This window comes from Mytilus galloprovincialis, chromosome 4 (genome assembly GCF_965363235.1).
Source record: "Mytilus galloprovincialis chromosome 4, xbMytGall1.hap1.1, whole genome shotgun sequence".
NCBI classification, from domain to species: domain Eukaryota; kingdom Metazoa; phylum Mollusca; class Bivalvia; order Mytilida; family Mytilidae; genus Mytilus; species Mytilus galloprovincialis.
In genome coordinates, this window is record NC_134841.1 from 69,395,134 (window position 1) to 69,419,342 (window position 24,209).

General features: G+C 30.9%; 1 protein-coding gene across 1 annotated transcript; it reads right to left on the reverse strand.

Annotated features, from left to right (window-relative positions):
• Positions 1-2,341: 2,341 nt before the first annotated feature.
• On the reverse strand, positions 2,342-24,074 carry LOC143072821 (DNA-directed RNA polymerase II subunit RPB2). Its single transcript, XM_076247926.1, has 23 exons — positions 23,924-24,074; positions 21,877-22,103; positions 21,393-21,505; positions 20,705-20,961; positions 20,212-20,333; positions 19,496-19,660; positions 18,760-18,956; positions 18,261-18,380; positions 17,867-18,053; positions 17,445-17,588; positions 16,910-17,049; positions 16,501-16,612; positions 14,744-15,100; positions 14,043-14,211; positions 11,719-11,815; positions 11,222-11,316; positions 10,170-10,291; positions 9,594-9,674; positions 7,711-7,848; positions 6,999-7,220; positions 5,701-5,861; positions 4,667-4,862; positions 2,342-2,876 (listed from the first exon to the last, which is right to left on the reverse strand). The coding sequence occupies exons 1-23, from the start codon at positions 23,940-23,942 to the stop codon at positions 2,784-2,786; spliced, it is 3,534 nt and encodes a 1,177-aa protein (XP_076104041.1). The 5' UTR covers positions 23,943-24,074; the 3' UTR covers positions 2,342-2,783.
• Between the last annotated feature and the right edge of the window lie 135 nt (positions 24,075-24,209).

A 24,209-nucleotide genomic window follows, 5' to 3' on the forward strand; every position in this document is an offset into this window, starting at 1 on the left:
GTTGTCTTGTCAATTTTGCCATTTGATGTGTTTAAATGCATTTTCTGTTAAATTCCAACATTATTATAGCTTCAGTTGTTGCAAGGTTAGCTAAAGACTATTGTTATATTTCATTATCAAATATCATGCACAAGGGCGTAGCCGATAATACGTACATAGAGAGGTTCTTCAAAGATTATGCAAGATCATCCATCATTAGGTTTCTACGCCAAGTGATCTATGAAAATGAGATCAAATATGTCCTGCCAAATGGAAATCTACACATAACAGTCATTTTGTAAACCAAATTTAATAGATTGACATATGACTTCCAGAGGCAAACTAATGGGGAACTAGAGGTCTGGCAAAATTAAGGAGCTTCAAATATTATATATGCATATATTTTACAAGTATCACTACAAACGTTGGATTGCCAGCCATTTTTTTCGAAATCCTAAATCCGACCCCCCCCCCCCCCCCCCCCGACTTCAAATATCTGTAAAGCGGACCTAAAATGAAAACATAACGTTGACCATTGAACTATTTAATTGAGGTCAAAGTCAGTTGAATCCAGTTATCTTGACGAGTACATGACTGTACATCTTACAATCATTATATCCAACTTATATAGTTGACCTTTCAACATTATTATCCGTGGAGTAGATCTAATAACAAAAGCTTTGATCATTGAAACATGAAGAAGTCAAGGTCACGTGAACAGGTATTAGCATAGCATATAACAATCCTTATTTGTCAAACAAGTTTAACTTTTTTCTCCTTTACTTATATTACCCTAGTTACTGGCTTGGAATCTTAGAATACTGAATAGTTTTGTCTTACCATAATATTATGATCATATTTTTCTAGATTATGTTATTTCTCTTTTGTAGAAATATATAACAAGTAAAAATTTACAAAGCCATCATGCCTCTAGGTTACAATCATCATTTCATAAACACTGAATTCAGTGATTAAGTCATTTTAGGATAGTGGACCAGTCTAAGATTAAATTCAACCATTTTTTCAATAGATTTTCTTGTGGATCAAGTGTTTCTGACCTTTTTTGGTGTTACTTGCTTCTTTCAAATAATCATTATTTTTTTATAATTTCAAAATGAAGAAAATAGTTATGTAAAGCGGAGGGAGTTGATCGACAAAGTGCATGTGGCAGATATTTGGAGATAATTTGGCTGATCATTTTGCTGTCAATACTTATCAATGTATATTATATTTCAATAGATTGTTAAAATTACACACCTGTACTTGACTGTTGCAAGACCAAACCCTTATCTAAGCTCTGTATTCCATTTTTGTATACAACTTTGAAGTACCCTCTTGATATCTAATTGGCAATCAAAAGCATCTTCTTATGCAACATGATTTATTGTTCATTCATTTTCAAGCTGAACATGCATGAAATATTTGTCACTGGAAGTCAATCAATCATACAATATTCTAGGACTAGTAATCATAAACTTGTGTAATGTTCTGTTTTTATTGTGAAAATCTTTCAAAGAAAGTGTTGATATAGCAAGTAGGCTGGAAAATATTGCATTAATGTAGTACTGAAGCTGCACACTTTTATCTTACTAAAATGACTATCGACCACAAAAGCTCACCTATACAACTGTACAACCAGCTTACCAATATGTATGCAAATTTTAGGAGTCAACATTCCTAATTTGATAACATTTAGAGGACATAAAATATTATAGATCTATACACTTATAATTTATCGGTTGACCTAAACATCTACAACAGCAAATCGTTTTTAGAATACTCAAAAGTTTGCCAAAATACTTATATTGTAATTTTGGCTATTTTGAGGAATTTATATTTTAAAAAGCTCTCTCAGGCCACAAGCATAGTTGTAAATATAAGTTAAGACTGAAATGCATTTTGAGAATGTTCTACTGTGATACAAAATCCAGGAGAAAATGGTCCTATCTCTCAATTGTTCCTAAGGATCATGAAATGCGGGTCATAGTGATCTACTATTATTGAGCTTAATGCCTTATAAAATTGAACTGTCACTATTGTCTCTGAAATACGGTTTGTTTGTTGGTGCGCAACACCATTTTCATAGATCTTTGGTACTTCATGGTTGCCATTTTTTAATTGGCTATGAAACTCAAAGTACCCTAAGAAAACCACAGACTATCTGCAGGAAAACTCTCAATCCTTGTAAATTAAGATCTAAGAGGGTAAATAAAATCCATAGGGGATTCGACCTCCAACCTCACCCCCTATGGATTTTACTAACCCTCTATGGATCCGTAGGGGTCAGTCGAGAACCATATAACTTATGGTATATACCCCATGTTTCAAGAAGGTTTATTACAAAATGTAAGAACAAATCAAATTATCTCTGCAACTTTAATGAAATCAAATACAGATGATAAATTATAAATATTACAATATTTATAATTAAAACTCTCTCTCTGACCTGTTCATTATTTGAACATTACATGAACATTGAGTCCATATTTATTTACACAAAGCACTAGATCCACTGTTCACATTTGTTCCTAACATGAAGTTTCAGCATGCTATAACCTAGTGTTAAATATGTACTTGTATCAATACACTGTCATCTCTATTTTCACATATCTATTAGATATTATTAACATCAATGAAGACATTGTCTGAGTATAACCATTTGGCTATACTTTACAATAGAAGTATGCTATTTTTCTGATTTTATGTTACAATGTAAATAAGCAATGTAAGACACAATAGCACAACATTCTTTTCTCAGTACTTCTGTTTAAAGTCTTTCTCCTCCAGATATAGACTGACGTCCTTCAGCTAATTACCATAAGTCTTGGAGCTATACTCATGGACATAAGTTCTTGGAACAGTAATTTACAGGCATATGGTATCCTGATCTGGGAAATCTACAATACAGATCATACCATGTGTTACAATATAGAAAATACTTTGCATAACAATACAGAACATACAATGTGTTACAATAGAGAACATACAATGTCTAACAATACCAACATGCATACAATGTGTAATAATACAGAATATACAATGTGTTGCAATGTCTATCTATAACAAGGTTTTCTTCTATATAATAGAACAATAATCTTGCTAGAAATAATGATAATTTCTTATATAATGAATATTCAAAACTCTTAACTTCTTAAAATTCAGATTAAATATTTATTAGTGAACTAAACTTATAAAAGGTTTTTATAATCAGTTTTTCAGTGGAAAAAAGACAGTATGATTTTCAGCGAAATTTTTTAACAAAAAACATATGCATTATATATTTTTTCATATTTTAAGAAATGATTTGATATAGAGTTTGACAAGAATCTGTATAACAATATTGATTGTTAGTGAAAAACTTGCTAGCTTTGATGTTTTGAACATTCAATCAACATTTACACATTTGCTTTAGACTTTACATGTCAGTGAACGTCTCGTCTCAGTATCTGGGGAAAGGTTCTTAGACAAAGAGAACACTCTGTATTATCTAAAGTCTGTATTCTCTCTAATATAGTCTCAGTATCTGGGGAAAGGTTCTTAGACAAAGAGAACGCTCTGTATTATCTAAAGTCTGTATTCTCTCTAATATAGTCTCAGTATCTGGGGAAAGGTTCTTAGACAAAGAGAACGCTCTGTATTATCTAAAGTCTGTATTCTCTCTAATATAGTCTCAGTATCTGGGGAAAGGTTCTTAGACAAAGAGAACGCTCTGTATTATCTAAAGTCTGTATTCTCTCTAATATAGTCTCAGTATCTGGGGAAAGGCTCTAAGACAAAGAGAACGCTCTGTACTATCTAAAGTCTGTATTCTCTCTAATATAGTCCTGTATTATCTAAAGTCTGTATTCTCTCTAATATAGTCTCAGTATCTGGGGAAAGGTTCTTAGACAAAGAGAACGCTCTGTATTATCTAAAGTCTGTATTCTCTCTAATATAGTCTCAGTATCTGGGGAAAGGTTCTTAGACAAAGAGAACGCTCTGTATTATATAAAGTCTGTATTCTCTCTAATATAGTCTCAGTATCTGGGGAAAGGCTCTAAGACAAAGAGAACGCTCTGTATTATCTAAAGTCTGTATTCTCTCTAATATAGTCTCAGTATCTGGGGAAAGGTTCTTAGACAAGTAGAACGCTCTGTATTATCTAAAGTCTGTATTCTCTCTAATATAGTCTCAGTATCTGGGGAAAGGTTCTTAGACAAAGAGAACGCTATTTATTATCAAAAGTCTGTATTCTCTCTAATATAAATATAGTCTCAGTATCTGGGGAAAGGTTCTTAGACAAAGAGAACGCTCTGTATTATCTAAAGTCTGTATTCTCTCTAATACAGTCTCAGTATCTGGGGAAAGGTTCTTAGACAAAGAGAACGCTCTGTATTATCTAAAGTCTGTATTCTCTCTAATATAGTCTCAGTATCTGGGGAAAGGTTCTTAGACAAAGAGAACGCTCTGTATTATCTAAAGTCTGTATTCTCTCTAATATAGTCTCAGTATCTGGGGAAAGGTTCTTAGACAAAGAGAACGCTCTGTATTATCTAAAGTCTGTATTCTCTCTAATATAGTCTCAGTATTCTCTGTAGTCTTTAATCTTTAATTTTGAATTTCTAGAAATTCTACATTTTATATCCAAATATGATTCACCTGGCTCTTTAATTTCAAATACTGTGACATCTACTTATAAACTACTTACATGTGTTTTATTCTTGCAACCTCTGCATTCAAATGTCTGATTCCTTAGGTTAGCAATAGAAATAAGTCCACAGAAGTTACAGACATGCACTCTGTATGGATCTGATGCTTCAAATAGCCTCTCTCTTAAAAACTGAGCCGCTCCATGAGCAATCTGACAATCACGCTCCATTTCACCAAAACGTAAACCTCCATCCCTACAAATAATTTATTTGATGGTTAGTTGGTTTAAATACAATAAATTTTATAAAGTGGTAGTCCCATCAGTTATTTTACTGTAAACCAACTTATTTTCATGAGCGATTTATTTATGCGAGAAGAAAAATAATGTGAATATAAATCCTTGTGAAAATTTAAAACTTGAATTTCATTAGGTAAATTTGATCATCGTGGAATTAATTAGCTGTGAATTAGGATAGAGAGGGCTAAACGTGAAATAAAGTATCTGCGAAAACAAGATGGTTTACAGCAACTATAGTAACTAATTACTGAATAAAATTTGAAATAATATCAGGAACATATAAAATGTTTAGAGATTAAATGTGTAAATCATAAAAAATTCTACAAACATAGATAATGTGAAATTATCAATTTACACAAATGCGAGTTTGATTATTATGATTTCATTATATGCTACAGACAAATTATCAAAATTTATAATCAATCAAGGTTTATTTTTTTTGGTGTTCCTTATCATTTTTGTCAATGTTTCATCTGAATGAATTTGATACAAAGGTGTATGTCTATATGAGTGATGATTTATAATCCAACATTGAGTAAAGGCATGTGAATATAATTAGGACTATTCCATTAAAATGTATATGGGTTGGTAGGAAGGGACTTTCAAAATATTCCTACAACCAAGAACCATTTTTAGATAATTTTGCATATAAATGGTAATAGAAACATACCGAGATACAATAACTAAACTTCCCTCCCTACCCTCCCACATACATTTTAATGGAATAGCTCTTGTACGTTTAAACAAGTGTTGTCCTGTCAATATCAGTACACCGACTGTCATTATAAACCAACCTAGCTCTTCCTTCCATAGGTTGTCTATTAAGTATCTGTAATGGTCCTCTAGCTCGAGAATGGATCTTGTCGTCCACCATATGTTTCAATCTCTGATAGTAGGTTGGTCCCAAGAAAATCTGGGAATTTAGCTTACGACCTGTGAAACCATTATACATCACCTACGAAGTGTAAATGTTTATTTTTATTACAAATATAGTATTTTAACAAATGACATTGCTTTTTAAAACAAAATAACTGAAATTACTTATAATCTACATTCATTTTGTAAGTCATATTAAACATTGTTAAATGAATTAATTAAATTAAATCTGACAGATAGTTCAAAAATTTATTCAAGTATCTTTTGCTTTAACTCTTTATCTACCACTGACGGATATATACGCGGTAATTAATACATTTACTTTGTAGTGACTAATAAATCCGCTTGCCAGGTCACCTGTGTATTCGCAGTGACTGATCTATCTGCTGTAAACAATGCATGCGCAGTCGCGTTGACGGATATTCCCGTAAATTATACCACTGTTAAAACTCTTTAGATTGGACAATACCTAGGGGGAATCCCGAATTGAACCAAAAAAATATGTTTATTTTAAAATACATTGTTTTTAACACGTGTTTTTGTTTGCGAAATGCGATTGAAACAATGGCTGATGAATGGGCTTCATTCTTCGAATCGGAGGAAGAAGATGAAGTGTTTGAGGGATTTAAGCAGTCCGATATAGGTGAAAGTGAAGTTAGAAGTGTCGGCAGTGATATCAATTAACTAAAAATAAAAAGCGAGGAACCAGAGTTAGATATCGACATTTGGACAAATAATTTGTTTTTCAACATATTTTATTGACTTAATTAGTGTACATAATTGGATCAAAATCAGAAATATAAAAATTCAAACAATTGTGAATTAAATGCATTTTTTATTTTTAATTTCTATACAGTAATTGCTTAATAATTTCATATTTAATTGCACGGCCGTAAAAATTATCACATGGCAAATTATCTCTGGTAGTTAACCTACAAATCTGCTGCAGTAGCTAACTAATAAGATGTGTGTAGTAGTAAACTGTATGATCGCCTGTGGTAGATAAGAAGTTAAACTAAAGGTTTTTATTTTATGAATATAAAACACTCTTGAATCTTAGGTAATTCACTTCTTTCTAAATGCATTTATTGACTATTGGTATGTTTAATTGTCTGTAATACATGTAATACATGTAATAATACATACAAGAAGTGTGTTGTATATTATGAAGCTATCACTTTATTTGATGCTCAAACATTTTTAATTGTTACTTTACCTCATTTCCTCTGAGATGGTATCCATACTGGTGTAGGAGGTTAGATATCTTCTGTACATTGACAGCATCGTTAAATGGTGTAGCATCACCAATCTCTCCCTTGTTAGCAGCCACTTTACCTTGGACACACTCGATTAAATGGCCAATGGTCATTCTACTGGGAATAGCATGAGGATTGATAATAATATCTGGTGTTATTCCTTCACATGTAAATGGCATGTCCTGAAATATAAGAGATGCTTTATTTTGTGCCAGTGAAAATGGCTCTTTCATGACAACAGCCTCTTATCTCTATAAAGATATGGAGGTTGTTCTGTTATTTTTTTTAATGTCTGTTAATATAATACATTTGTTATATTAAGTTAAGGACATAATCAAGAAACAATGTAACAGCTAAAGATAAAATATCTTATATGATCAGGAGTTGAGCTGTCAAATTGTCCTTTAGAAAATCCAGTTAAAAATACATATTTTGGATAAACTGTTTTCTATTTAAATAGGAGCTTAGGGCCTTCTTGAACTTGAAGTGAAGGTTTTTGCTTCATTTGACATTGAGATGAAGAAAAGCAATAAAAACACAGTTCCTTTGTGATTGGATCTTTTGTGAAGGCAAAGTGATTTTGTGTAAAGAATTGATACACCACATCCTTTCTTTTTCATAACCTGAATGTCAATATTTATTTATTTATCTAATCTTAACCAATAAGCATACCTCCTGCCTGTATGTTATACCACATGTTCCTTTCTGTCCATGACGACTAGCAAACTTATCTCCGATCTGTGGTGTCTTTACTGTTCTCACTCTGATCTTACAGAACTTATAACCTTCTTGGTTTAATGTGACCATCACCTGTGTGGAAAAATTGCAGTTTCAACTTTTTCATATTTTAAATTATGTTATAAAAAAGCAAAATTGAAATTGTTTCTTTAACATGACAATTTTTAAGATGAAACTTTATATACGATAAGATTTGACTGTTCCAATCAGCATTTACTTTAAAAAATTGTACCAATAAATGGTATAGGTATGGTTTAATCATAGTTGAAGGCTGCTTGGTGACCTATAGTTGTTAATTTCTATTTCATTTGGACTCTTGTGGAGAGTTGTCTCATTGGCAATCTTACCACATATTCTCATTTTAAATAGGGACTGTTTTCAATCACATACAAGTTATAAGCTGTTTATGTGTTTTAATATATAAAAATTAGAATACCGTAATCAGGCTTATATAGTTCCCAATGGTACATAGGCCGCACCTCCTTCTCCCCATGAAATATATGGTAAAAAAAAATTTTGTAACTGTTTGAAAAGGTTCAATGAAACTCTAGTAATTTCAAATTGTGTGTGGTCGTATGTGGTATATTTTTTTAAACCTATTTTCCATCATCAAACAGAAGCTGAAACTGCTTGTAAATGATTATAAAACCCTTACACAATTGTTAAAATAAGTTTAAATCACCCAAAAAAAAATTAGAAACTTGTTTATGTTTAAACCGGAAGTTTGAAAGGCATGTGTAAAAAAAAAAGAGAAAAAATGGTGAAAGTTGAAATCCGTACATACTAGATATCAATATAATACGACTTTGAAAATAAAACAGTTCCATCCTGATGTAAAATAGTGTTAAATATATTATCGCTATTTTGTACATTTTTCCTTTGATTTTTTTTTGTGATAATTTTTCATATCATGTTACTAGCTTGAGATGGAAAAGTGTTGCTAGAAACTAAGGAGGCACGTGGCATTGCTAATGAAATTGGTAAAGTCATCATAGGTAAAATAGCAATAAACAGATTATCATTGGTCATCTCAACTCTATTGCTTTTCTCACTTTTGCCGTACCGGCTCAAGCGAGAAAATCAATCTCATTGAGATGATCAACGATAATCTATAACTTTGAAGGGTTTAAAGCTAATAAATAACATATCAGTCAGTATGAAACACGAAAACGGAACGTATAATAACTGATTACATTTTGTAATTTACATTGCAGGCGGATTTACGGTTGACTTTTTTTCCTTTTTTTTTTGTACAATTTCATTCAAGCAGATACCAGTTTATTTTATAAGCAATGCATTGAAAAGTAACAAGAAATTTGTTATGAAGCATTTAATTTTTAAATTCATCAATATTAATTTGAAATTGAATAATAATAACTAATTAATATGGATAAGGTAAAATTATTAGTTTGAAAAATGATAAGAGCACACTCTACAATATCATTAACAAAGATGCAGAACGAAAACAAACCACCTGCAAAATTTGAACTTGTTCTCTTATTTCTTGCTTATTGTACTCTATGGTCCGCACCCCTGCTGCCGCTGGCATGTTCAATTTTGGAGAATAAAACCACGGACTATACAAGCCTTTAAAAGGTAACAAGAAGGTAATGCTAAATCTATATGGAGATTAGGACATGATGAAGAAACATTTCTACATCCAGCAACATATCTCCATTATTTAATGTTGTCCATGAAGAAGACTTCCCTGCTAAGTAAGGGTAAACACTAACAGATCTTCAATGGACATCTTTTCTACAGTACACATCTTTCCAATATTTATTTTCATATGAAATAAGACTGAACACAATGATTACCTGGTCAATAATTCCAGTCTCACTTCTTCTCATAAACACACTGGCATCTCTCTTGGTAAATTTCTTTGCTGTTCCTTCAAGCTGAAATGTACAAAAACAAACATTATTGTAAATCAGTTGTTTAAAGTACTGAAAACTTTAACTTATACTTTTTTACATGTATGAATGACAGGATTATAATTTTTCCACATCACCACTCTAATAAGGATATTTTTTCACCAGTGACAGTTTTTCAAATATAAAATTTAGATGTTTACTTAGGGTAGATAAATATTTAAGTCAACAGGTTTTTAAAATGGAAGAAAATGTCCTCTCATGGTTAAATCTAAAATGTCCAGTTCAAAGCTCCAAAAATGTGGAGATATAACACAAAAAAACTTTAATTAAAATAACATTTTTTACAGATAAAATAATCATTAATGCGGTTATTTTACAGGTACCAAGTCAGGGATATGACAGTTGATATTTATTTGTTTGATGTGTTTGAGCTTTTGATTTTGCCATATGATTAGAAACTTTCCATTTTGATTTTTACTTGGAGTTCAGTATATTTGGGATTTTCCTTTTTTTTATTACCTCATCTTCACTAGCTGGCATGGTCAGTGTTTTACCGATCAATACATCATCACCAGAAACTCTCACTCCAGGGGAGATAATCCCATCTTCATCAAGTTTGTCATATATTGCTGGTCTCATTCCTGTAGAAAAATGTAATTAATGTAAAAGCATCCTGCATGACTTCAGATGATTTTTTTTCTTTTCAAGTTACAACAAGTAAATTGATAAATGTTTTTTTTTTTCATTTATCTTTACATATAGAAGTACAATAATTAAGGTACCATTTCCCACCAAAGATACTTTTAAATTTGATGTATTACAATGTTGAAACTTTGTACTTCAATTTTATAATTTTCCCTTATTAGGTACATGTTTATCAGCTACAAGATACGAAAGGACTTCTTGTCACTGAATCCAAATATTAAAAACAGCCTCCACGTATTTGATCATACAATTAAACTCATTCTTTTGTATAGTTCGGAAATTTGGGGCTTTTTAATCCCGTCCAAAAAAAATTTAACTCCAATATATATATATACAAATATATGAAAACTGTTGTTTCTTATTTGTGTTTGTAACTGTGTATACTGTATTGTTTATTATATTTGTAAGAATAATATTATAATGATATTATATTCTGCTCCTTGTGAGCCCATTTGATGGAAATAAAGCATCTTCTTCTTCTATAAGGCCATATTAACAGTAAATACATCAAATAAACTTTTGAATCGAACATATATAAAAAAAAAAAAAAAAAAAAAAAAAAAAAAGATGTGGTATGATTGCCAATGAGACAACTGTCCACATGAAACCAAAATGACACAGACATTAACAACTATAGGTCACTGTACAGCCTTCAACAATGAGCAAAGCCCATACCGTCTATTTTGTATGTAATTTTGATAGTATTAAGCATTTTTTCAAAAAAAGCTGCACTTTAACATGCAAACATTGCATAGTTTAAAAGTCGATAGACCATATGACTATGAGGAGTTTAAATTTAGGATACTTATGTTAAAATGGAACAGTCCTAACTGTTTCCATCAAAGTGATAGAGAAAACAAACATACCTTGAACATTCTCTCGAGTTGGTTTTTCAAAAATTTCCTCTTGGTCCAAACCTTTTTTAGCTTCAGAATCTTTGTAAGAACGGAAGAAGAAAGACCTGTAATATAATTGATTAAATTAAGTCTTTAAAATAGTGAAATAAGAAAAATTCTATACCAAATCTATTTATATGTTTATGCACTTATAAACTGGAATTTTTCTTGGGAATTTGTATACTGTGGATTCATTAATAATCGTAGTATACAAATTTTCATGGGTACAAGTAAACCACAAATTTAAATGTTCAATGAATTACAAATTTTCTGCAGACTATGCCAAAACAATGAAATTAAATATCCATGATAATTGGTACCCACGAAAAATTCTACAGAAAAGTGTATACTTGTATTTAAAATCCCTACAAATACTTCATTTATCCTATTTAAAATAGATTCCATATGTACATGATGTATGAACAGATTTATATGTATAAGATATATTTATTTCAAACCACACTTACCTGAAATATCCTCTATCGATGGCAGAATTATTTAAGATGACAGAATCTTCCTGATTGTATCCTGTGTATGAGGCAATGGCTACTACAGAGTTAATACCTGTAAATAATTCAAAATGTTAATAAACAAGAATATAGTTTACTTGGATGGTATCAGGCCAACCTTAAAAATATGTTTGTTTGCAGTTTTCCGACTGTACCTTCAGACTGAAGGGTCGGTAGGTAGGAAAAATATTTTATTTTATCAGCCAAAATACAGTTTAAACAAGCAGTTACACTAAACCAAGTTTCTTGTGAAGAAAAAAAAAACATTTTAAAACAACAAACACTGGACATGCTGAAAACCAACATCAAATGAACAGGCATTTTCAGATAAAAAAAACTTTTTAACCAAAATTGAAACTTTAACATAGTGTCATTATCCAATTTATGACATAAAATATGGTATAATTATTAAATACTGGAACACTTATAAACAAGGAATGACATTATGACTAGAACTGTTTTAAAGAAATATATTCAGACATGTATGCTTCTTGACTAGAATGTTTTCATGAGTAGAGTATTTTCATCAGAAAAATGTAGATATTAAAGATTTATAAGACAATGTATTAAAGAGTGTATTTTTAATAAAAAAAAATAACCATTGAATCTTCCTCAATTGAAAAAAAGGCAACTTGAAAAAAAAGTATTAGGACATTCGACTGTTTTCATATTTCTAACAATATTTAATTATATGTGATAAGGTTGTATTTTTGCCAGGCTTTAATGAAAACCTAAAAAATCTAAAGTTTGGGGTGAAATCCATAGCACCCCATTAAAAGTAAATGGTCTGTACTGAAATGTTTGTAAGGCATAAAAAAAATTGGCAGCATAGCTCCTAAGGACATGTTTTAATTGAATTCACACAGGCCACACAGTTTGGGTATATTTAATATTGTAAGAAAGAGAATAATTGCAATGAGTGGGGCAGCCCCCCTTATCCTAAAGGAGCATACTCATTGCAATCGAAGATAGATTTAATGTAGAGAGAGTATAGTTATTTTTCAAGCTAACCATTCATTTTCTCTACATCTTTGTATAGTTAGGGTTGCTTCTTATTGATTTGGCATGATCTATATCCATTAACATTTCAAATGAGCCCATTTCTCTGTACAGGCGTGTTTACAGATATATCCATGAAGATTTAAGTCACAGAGGAGTGGTTTCATCTTTGTCGTCTTCACAACGATTTGTAGAAAATATGCCATACTTCAAGCTGCTGTCGAATTATTTAACCACTGAAATTGGTTCCATAAAGTCAGGCTCCACAGATTCTGTACCCGATTTGTTTGAGACAGAATGGTTATCGTGTCAGTTATGAATATCCGCTGCATCATCGTCAATGATATCATCACACATCATTACATGTGCCTGAATCTGTATAAACAGTTTACTAATAAACTTTTTTGTTTGTTATTTGTCTTAAAATTGACACGAGACGACAGCGTAAAGTACTCCTCCGTGACTTCATGGATACCTGTCCTAAACAATTTCCATGTGCTTTATCATTAAATGGTCACATGAACGCTTGACGGGAAGCTAAGAAAAACCGAGCTTGAAATGCGTAATTGACCCAGACTTTAAATCATTTCCGGAAAGGACCAAAAGTTCCGGATCGTGTCAATAGAAGTATTAAAAAAAATTTCTTCAAATTTAAAGCAATAAAATTTTCACAGTCAGGAGGATTTTCAAGGGTAGGTCGGTAAACTGCAAACAAACAATATTTTAATTTAAGCCTCATATAAAATATTTCCATAATATTTGAAGAAAAATGTGTCAGCTTGACTTCATTTTTGCAAACAATCAGGCTTAAGCTATTGGATAGAATGTAGATGTTAAAACGCATACTTTTGGTAAATTCTAGTTCAGTTGAAGAATAATCTAAGGGTAGTCACTCCAATTCAACTTTTGAAAGATTCTTCACAAGTTGGTCTGATGTCACTGAAAATTTTCAAGACAAAAAACACATACAACATTCTATTTTTTTTAAGTCTCAGGTAGCGTTTGAATTCAGGTTTATAGATAAAGCAAAGTCAATAAGCATTCTTAAGTTTCTTTGAGGAATTTCTTGTGTATTTGTTTGGTTATAAATGTGTCTTTGAAAATGAAACATGTTAAAAGGCAAAAGCTGTACAATTTTTGTACACTTTCAAGAAATAAATTATTAACCCAGTTTCATAAATACAAGCCACTTAAAAAATTAATAATTTATAAACCTAAGGTCTGTTTTTACTTTTTATACATCCTCCTTTTTTTACTGTGAGGATATCCTTAATGTGACTTACCTGCTGGCAATTCTCTGAATCTGAGATACTCCATAGATCTGGTAGTGACTAGAGGTTTCTGTGGGTACAGGAGACCATGGGCCAAGGTGTCCATTCTGACATGGAAGTTGGTGATATATACTCCCATAGCTTGCTTACCCATAGCACTTTGGTAAGTATTACGGGGAGACTAAAATAAAAATCAAAGTTATGTAAACAAGTTTGTTTTTTTTTAATTTGAAAATGTTCGTTATAAACGGAAAATACAACAGTCATGACAGTAGTTATTACAAAATAAGAAACATGGTATTTTGAAAATAATTGTAAATACAATTTTTGTCTTTTCTTTAAAACTCCAATTGTTGTACTGTGAAACTGTGTTTTACTGCTTGCAGATGAGTAATTCAGCTGGTAGAAGTTACATCATTTGACAATTTTAAAGAATAACTGATATAGAAACTACTTACTTCTCAATTATTATGCACTCTAATAAATTAAGATTAACAAAGAAAGCAATATGTTCGACATGACAATCTAATTGAAATACAGAACCAATGAAAAGTTTAACTTTCAAAGATCTGTTATATATTTGGAAGTGAAATTTTATTGGTCGACGTGATAATTATGAATTCAGAGAGTAGAAATGACCATTATCAGGTCCTTGTAAGCAAAGCGCAGAAGGTTTTGTATGTTAATCAGATTGGGAGATTGTTCTATCTTACCTGATTGTGATCAGGGAATGGAATAATAGAAGCACAGACACCAAGAATCATAGCTGGATGAATTTCACAATGTGTATATGTAGAACAATATTGTCCCTCTTCTTTCTCCGTCAGATCATCAGGGGTCATGGCCAACATGATAGACTCCTCCTCCAGGGGATCAATGTATTCCACTACACCACTAGCAACCAGATCTTGCCAACTGTAGTTATTGTATTCTTTCTGTTTTAATTGTTTGATATGACTGTTTTTTAACAGAAGTTTCTGATTTTCAACAATAAGTAATGGACGACAGATTCTCCCTGCGTCTGTGTAGATTCTGATTTCTCTATCCTGAATATCTCGAATCATGGACACCTAAAAAATACAATTTACATTAGTAAGCTATAAAATCAATAATTATATGCAATTAAACTACAGTTCTTCATTATTCTTGTTTACTAGAAATTTTCATGTTTTAGATTTTAAAATACGAGGCTATGAACAATAATTTCCCCTTTCTGAATTTAGAATGTCAATTTTAAGAAGGTAAATAAATCAATCAACTACCTCACTTCTTGCTGTTAAATGAACTCAGGTAAAGTTTATTGAAAATAAAATAATAAAATACAAATTAATTTATTCATTATTTCCCCTGCATTAGTTTTGATAAGGGAAGCAACTCTATTTTCAAATTAGTTAGTCATCATAAAATAGAATTTTTTTTCTCTATACTCTCAATTATTGTGTAGCTGTTATGGTATGAACTTACACATTTTATAACCTTACCTATTTGTGCCATGAAAAAACATGAAATGCTAAAGTAAATGAAATACTGTCAGTGGGAATGCAGAGAATTTCCATTTTATATCTGACAATTTTTCTGTTCACTTTTTTTTATTCATAAAAATTGATTTTCCATATCACTTCTTGCCTGAAAACCTGATAATTACTTTAAGGATGTATTCTTCTGACTTTTCAGTCTCGTTCAGTCTCGTTGAAATCTCGTTCTTGAATTATTTCCAAAACATGTGATACAAGTTGAAAATATCAATGAATTTTAAAATTATTATAATCAAACATAACTCTGTGAAAAATTTGTGTATTTACAATGAATGGTTTTTGAGTAATCCAGTTTTAAAATTTTATGACCAATCAAGTCAGTATTTTTAGTCAAAATTTTGAGAAAATGGGTTAGGGATACAAAAAATGATTTTACAAGAATCATGTACTGTATACCATATCATTTTAGTCTTTTCAAATTTCTTAGATATGTATTTTTTCAATCATTTATAACAAAAAAGTTGAAATAATATACATTTTGTTCTTAAAACTGAGAAAAATCACAAAAATACAAAATTGACAGCATGGTAAATTTTACACAAAAAAGCATCAAAATATAATTAAACTTTCTTATATTAACACCTACCTATAACTTTTTTAAGTAAAATTTATTCAGATTGGTCCACCTCATCTTTATAGAAATTAATATGAAAAAAAGTTTAATTGTGGAATTGTGATTTTTTTAATGATAATAGCCCAAAAATAGGTAAAAATCGATGAAAAGTGGGAAAATCATCGAAATTGGACATTTTCAAAGGACCGTAGAAAAAAATAAGTGCACCACCATATGATTTTTTCTTTACCAATTATTTTGTTACAGTCTTATAAACCTAAAAATCAGGTTAAGAAAAAAAGTTTAATTGTAGAAATTTTTGGCTCCTCAGAGGTGTACATCCTTAAAAAATATTTGATGAATAATTTATCCAAAACCATACCTCAGATACTATGATGTCCATTTCTCTTCTGAGTTTTCTTAATGTGCTCATCAACTGTTCTGGATCTCTGTGTATACCAACCCAACAACCATTTACAAATATCTTTGTAGCACTAAAACACAATCAAAATCATTCAGGACAACTATCATTTCCATAGACTTGATATATGGGTTCTTTTTGAAAGACGAAACAACATAAGACACTGTTTTAATGCATCAGATGGCCATATAGGCAAATGATATTTGATTTCATGCTGAGTTTCTACAAATGATGAGCTGAGAACTATCATTCACATAAAATTCATAATTAATATAAACACTGAATTATCTAAGGTGTTAACCATGAGAAAACTTAAAAATCTTAATTTGCAAACAACGTCAAACTGTTATAAACTATCAAAGAATCTTACTCCTGTATGGCTGATGGAGCCACCTCTTCCAGATTCTCCATGCTCCATTCTTCCAAGAACTCTAATATGGGTGATGGCTGTGATCCCACAGAAATATATGCCATCAAAGCTAAATTCTTCACCAAACCTACAGCAGCTCCCTGTATAATACATTTATAGTTTAGTATACAAGAGGATAATTGTGTACAAAATCATATACATTTTAATTTTCATTATTTCATCCTTCATTACCTCATTATTTAATCGCAAGAGTCACAGCTGAATGTTTATCGTTATCCTATACAAATCAGTTACTGTTAACCAGTAAATTTTGTAGAGGCAACTATATGCTATACATATCAAATTTTTTTAAATATTCAACTAACAGTAAACTGTCATTCAGTTCAAGTATCTACAGTATATGATTCACCATGAGGTATATATATTTGAAATTGTCATCATTTTGATGTGCATGATCATCGTTTCATTTTAGTTGTATGTTACAATGAGAATTTTTGTTTTACAGTAAAGGAAATTACTTGTAATAGAATGTTACCTCTGGAGTTTCAGCAGGACATATCATACCCCACTGTGTATTGTGTAACTGTCGAGGACGAGCCAATTTACCATCTCTACCAATTGGAGAATTCAGACGTCGTAAATGAGACAAGGTGGAGGCAAAGGTCAATCTGTTCAACACCTATTATTCAATCAACAAAAAAGTATTAAAAATAGATGATTTTAAAATACAACACAATTTTTCATATATATTCATATCAGACTAATAAAAGTCTTATAACAGTGATTCATGTGTATTTTTTCTCTAAAACATTTTACTTTTCATTAAAAATCTTCAGCCATTATACACACTTTTAATGAGTTATTATGCTGTAAACATTTAAAAATTGGTAAAAATATCAGAATGTGGTAAAATTGACAAACACGGCTACCCACAAAGAGAATATGATGTTGCTATACCTGTGATACTCCAGCTCTGGCTTGATGAGCCTTTTTCTGGTCTCCCCAGTTCCCTGTAGCCAGAGAGTATTTAAGACCATCTGTAATAATTCTGGTTTTAATGGCAAGTTCCAAATTAAAATCTTTTCCTCGGTCAATAAACTTTTGTGCATACATCCTGACCTCTTTCATCAGGTTACGAAACAATCTACAAGAAAAGGTTTTAAATATCAATTATGGCAGCATATTTCAATGTTACATAATAAACTGTCTTCCATTGAATGCTGTTTTATTCAGCATGAAATTGAAAGATAGTAATGCATGTCAAAAATTGTTCCTTTTTTTAAAGCAATTTGATTAGAGCGACATATTTTTTTCAATGAGTAAATACTTGTTTATGAAATTATATTCTTACCCTCTAAACAGGAAAGCTAATAATGGTCCAGCTAGATCCAGACGTTTGTTACCATAGTGATCTCTGTCATCAACTTCTCTCCGTCCAATGGCAGCTAATAACAGTCTGTGAACCATGTACCTTTTAAAGATATGAATCAATATGTTTAATTTCAAGTTTCTACATGTTGTTTTACATACTAAACTTTTGCTATTAATCTAATTCAGTACTTTTTATAATAACAGCATCAAAATTCTAATCAGAATTGCACAATGGTCATGTAAGGAAGTGACCTCATCTTAACATATTTTACTGGATTTTAATCAAATATCTTTCAATTACAAAATATCCTGATTTCAAGTTATCCTTTCATACAAAAGAAAAGCATGCACCTGTTGTATTTTTTGTCAGCGTGTCACTACAAAAGATAGAAATCAAATTGATGGAGAGTAAAAATTCAGTTGTATAAATCATCATGATAATTTGTCAATTTTCACATAGTTTAACATTTGTATATTACCCCAAGAAGTAAGCTTTCTTTGTTTCACAATAATCACTGACACCAACGTGAGGTAACATTTCTTTCTGTAGAATTTCTCTAGCATATTTGATACGCTTTTCTTTGGTCACACCAGGGCGAGCTCCACGAGCACCAATAAAATTCAGAGCCACATTCTGTTCTTGTATAACAAAAGCTTCATCTAAAGAGGGTTTTACCTAAAAATATGAGCATATAATATTCAAAACAAATGAATTGTAAAATTTACCCCTGAAACAAGTCTCAGAAAATCAGTTCTCCTCTATTCCATGTGGATTCATACATGTACATGTAAGTATAAATTTGCATGATACCAATTTCATGGATTTTATGTGCATACAGCTGAACCAAGTAATTTAAATGCTCAACAAATACAAATTTTGTATAGACTTGTATGCAGAATTCGGCAAAACTGAAAAATCAAATATTTACAAAAAACTAAAGGTTTCTTCATATCACATACATGTAAATTGGACAAGATAAATTATTCAATTGCTATCATGTGTTTCTGAATACATATGACACCAGATGATAACTAACAAAATAAATTTGTTGAAAAGAAATCTATTTTCACAAATTCTATGTTTAAACATGTGTCTTTACGGCTCTAGATCATGGTCAGCGATGTACACACATATCAGTGTGTTAACAACTGACTATTTTACAGGTTATATGTACATATGTGCTAACAGGCTAGTAAACCAGTGTATGCACTTACCATTTCCATCATTTCTGGATCATCAAAGTCATATATGATATGTTCTAGGATATCTCTATCTGATACGAAGCCTAGGGCTCTGAATACAATGATGATTGGTATCTCCTGTTTAATGTATGGTAGAATTCCAATGATTCTTTGTCCTATAGCACTCTTCTTGGCTCCCTGGAATGACATGTAAAATATCAAAATAAATGACACAAACTCAATGAAAGTACTGCATTTATACCTACAAATCAAAATATACATTTATGATAAGAGTATGAAATCATAGACAAATTATACTCATTAGAAATATATAAGATTGTTCTAAACTTTTGCACTATTATTGTCATTGCTAAACAGTTCTTCAAGGGTATAAAATTTGAGCTCGGATCAAGACCATGTCCTCCCTTTTTCTTGTTTTCTTCAATTCTCTTTATCTTAAGATAGATCATACTATTTATCTAATACTACTCAAGCAAACTGAATATTCTAAAAGATTTGTCAGACTTCTAAAATTAAATAATGAAAGGTCTGGAATTGAAATATTTATTTCTAGAATCAACATATTTCTGTTTACAAACTTGCTCTTCATTAGAAGAGTAAACAGAGTGTAAGGGAAGCAACTTTTACTCATTAATTTTACTGCATTTCACAGTGTATATCACAAATCTAGACAAAAATGTATGATACAAAATATTGGATTTAATTTGAATAATAATTTAATAACTTACACCACCACCTCTAGCCATCATGTTAACCCACAATGTACTGGTTGGTCTTGAAGAATGTTCTAAACAAGAACGAATCTCAGTTTTATATGCATATTTGGAGTCTTTCTGCTGGAACACATATACTGAAATAGAAATAGCATTGAAATGAATACATGTTCTGCTAAATATGAGATATCACAGCCTCACAGGATGACAAAAAAAGCTCTTTCAACTAAATGAGTTTATATATAATTAATGAAAAACATTACAAGCACTACCAAGACATCAAATGCAATACGTTTAGATACTTTAAGTTGAATCTTCACATTAAGATTTTTTTTTACAAAGAATCTGTTAAAAACTAAAATCCTAAATTCCAACTGATCAGTATGAGTTTTCTTGAACCATTAAAGATAAAACATCTCTATTTTTCTTCTTGAGAAAACTAATAAATGTACTTGCAATATTTAGAAAAATCATTACATTGACGTTTTGACAAGTTTTATTTATTTACCTGTATTGGTAGCCATTTTCTCCTGAGCAATGAGCACTTTTTCAGACCCATTAATGATGAAATACCCTCCAGGATCGAGAGGACATTCATTTAACTCAGTCAAATCACGATCAGTCAATGCATTTAACAGACAGTAGGTTGATCTCAACATGATTGGAATTTTGCCAATGAAAGTTTTCTGATGTTGTGTCTCTACTGGATTCTCATGTTCCTTGACAACTGTTTTAGTAATGTCAACATACAAAGGTGCAGAGTACCTATAAAATAAAAAATCAAGAAAAATTTTCACTGAATATAAAGGAAGTTTGAAAATTGTTTCAGTTCTTTATCACACATATGCTTATTTTCATACACAAAAAGTACAAGTGCTTCTCATATTTTGCAATGTTTATTAGCATATCACATAAATGATACAACAATTAAAAAAAAAAATTAGCTTAAAAATCACACGGGGACATAATTTTTTTTTTAAACCAAAATAAATGAGAAAACTTTAGGATTTAAATCTATAATGTCAAGATCCCTGACCCTATTTCTATATAATTTCAATATCCAGGATAACTGAATATTTTATTTGTCATGTTTGTGTTAACCACATAACTTTTCAAAACATAAAAGATTTGATGTTATACTTGTATATTAAAACAATAAAAATATTAATGTGATATATATAATTTTTATAGCTTACGTTAGATTCCTAAGTCGTGCCTCATTTGGCATCATAGGACTAGGAGCACCATCTTTTTCCCAATGGGTTGGTTTAGAAAGATAAATCTGTTCAAATTTCAGCAAGTATCTAGGCTGCAAAATAGAATAAATTTTTCTTAAAATTGTTATCAAATTGTTTTTTTTACGTTTGATGTTAACTGTTTATGGGTCCTACTATATATATTTCTTATTGTTTGCTTGTAAATGCATAAACATACCTGAAAAAATCCCACAAGAAAACAATGTTATGGTGTTTTACTCACTTTTAGAACATATTATTCTATTGCTTATTTGTTGAAGCAAATCAGATTATAAAAGATATAATATAATGTACATGTATATAAGCAGTCAAACTACTACCCTTAACAAACATATTAAAAACTTTCACTGTGACCAAATATCAATATTCATGATATTAATGTTTCAGTTTTCAAATTGCAGTTTTATGTATTGTATCGACTTACTGGAGTTTCTACTCCACCAGACTTATGTTGTGCTTCAGCCTGTAAATCTATCTGTGGTGAATCTTCTACGATTCTCTGTACTGACATCTGAATAAACTCATCAAAGGAATCTAACTGCTGTCTCACCAAACCTTTCTCGTCGAAGTAAGAACTGATTACAATCCAACAGGCTTCCTGCCATAAATCTGGTGTAATTTCATCACTGTCCTCCTCCGCCTCATGCATATCTACAAAATACATGTTTTGTTCATAAGTGGTATTTAGTAATATGCAGATACAAATATGGGTTCAGTCAATATACTCTCTAGACATGATGGATGATGATTTCTCACAGCTAATGCTGATGATTGACTTTGAAAAATTCATACCTGTCAACAATCGTGTTATAAGTGGGACTCTCCCATATATAACACTTATCTGGGTCCATCCCCCAAAATCATGTTTGCTCCCTAGGTTCGCACCCTTTTCATTGGTTTTTGTTGAATAAAGTTTAAATTGTGTTTAAGCTTTTCTATTTCTATTTCTATACATAAGCTTTTCATATTGTTTCAAAATAAAGTGACCCACTTAAAACGTAAACAAGTTTAAAATGTACTTTAGTGTTTTATTAATTATTTGGACAAAATTAATCATGAATAAATACATGTATGTCAGGAAAATTAAAGCAAAGTTCATTGACATTTATCTTAAACTTGTAAAACATAAGGAAAAGATACCAAATCTTTCATGGAGTTTATTCATACCAAGCTAACTACATGCAGTATATATAACTGTTATACATCACAGTTTTTTAACTTCAATGTATTTTGATCTGAGCATCACTGATGAGTCTTATAAATGTAGATGAAATGGATGTCTGGCATATCAAATTATAAACCTTTGATAACTAATTATAACAACAAATATGATTTTCAAACACAGAACCATAGTAACAATTTGCCATTTTGGCTGTGTAAATACCAATGGCAATGCTAACATAATTTAACACTGACAGTAATCATACTGCAAATGTTTGTACCTGTCCTAAGTCAGGAATCTGATGTACAGTAGTTGTCGTTTGTTTATGTATATTATATGTGTTTCTCGTTTTTTTATTTGATATAGATTAGACCGTTGGTTTTCCCGTTTGAATGGTTTTACACTAGTAATTTTGGGGCCCTTTATAGCTTGTTGTTCGGTGTGAGCCAAGGCTCCGTGTTGAAGGCCGTACAATGACCTATAATGGTTTACTATTTTTTTTAATTGTTATTTGGATGGAGAGTTGTCTCATTGGCAATCACACCACATCTTCCTATATCTATGTACATGTAACTAAAATTTAAAAATAAATCACAAAAAAATCTACTTTAACCACAGGAGTTTAAAATCCTATCAATAGCGGGGTAAAAATATACCAAACTCGACTATCACAGTAGATTCGAGAAAAGCGACAGGAATGCAAAAGGGATGTTTTGGGTCGGAATAAATGCTATCTGTCAATTACAAAACATATTTTTACTTCAATTTACCATTTAAACTTCTTTGCAGGTCACTAATTATTCATTTACAGCTTTAATACTTTGACGTCTAGGCTGGATTATGCGTAGCATTCCTGTCACTTCTCTCTTCAAGAAGCTCTACTGTGATAGTCGAGTTTTTTACCCAGTTATTGATAGTATTTCAAACAATCATGACAATTGCTTTTTATTTTATTCAATTATTAAGAAACCCTGGCGTTTTTCATTTGTAGATGATTTGATTTTCCCTGTCATGTATTGTTTTGGTTGTTTTTATTATTTTAATATAGATATCAGTTCAAATTATGCTTTTGATAGGACTACTATTTTTCTGTTTTATCGTCTCTCAGTGTTTACTGTCAGTATCAGAACCCATTCTCTAGACTAAGCAATGTTATGGTTAGTCTTGCATGAGCTTGTCAATGCCTATAAAGTCTATATACTATGTCTTCTAAAATAATAGTTTTAGAGAGGTTGAAAAAATATTGCAATGTTATTGTTCGAAAAAGGTACAAGTAATCGAGAGGCGATGTAAGAAAATCAGTGCTAACCTTCTTCTGGTAAATACATGTTGATTTCATATAATTTGCAACCCTTTCTTTATTTTCAGTAAGTTTTCGTATCAGATGGCTATGGATTTCACATCGGCCTGACGCAGTTGAAATACGCCATTTAAATGCCGGCAATTTTGAGTTATTTATACATATAAACATCTGTTCGATATTCCTCGGACTTTTTCAATAAAATGTGATGACGACCCAAAAAATAAGAAAAAAAGTATATACCACGACGGTCTTTAATGTTTTTATGCATCCACATATATAAACAGTCTTAATC

Bases quoted from the DNA above. Each gene is read 5' to 3' on its own strand.
- LOC143072821 (XM_076247926.1), bottom strand. The intron at 17,589-17,866 runs GTATAGCAACAT...ATTGAATAATAG, and splicing joins CCAGAGCTGGAGTATCACAG to GTGTTGAACAGATTGACCTT. The intron at 2,877-4,666 runs GTAAGTAGTTTA...TCTGTATTGTAG, and splicing joins GTTGCAAGAATAAAACACAT to ATTTCCCAGATCAGGATACC.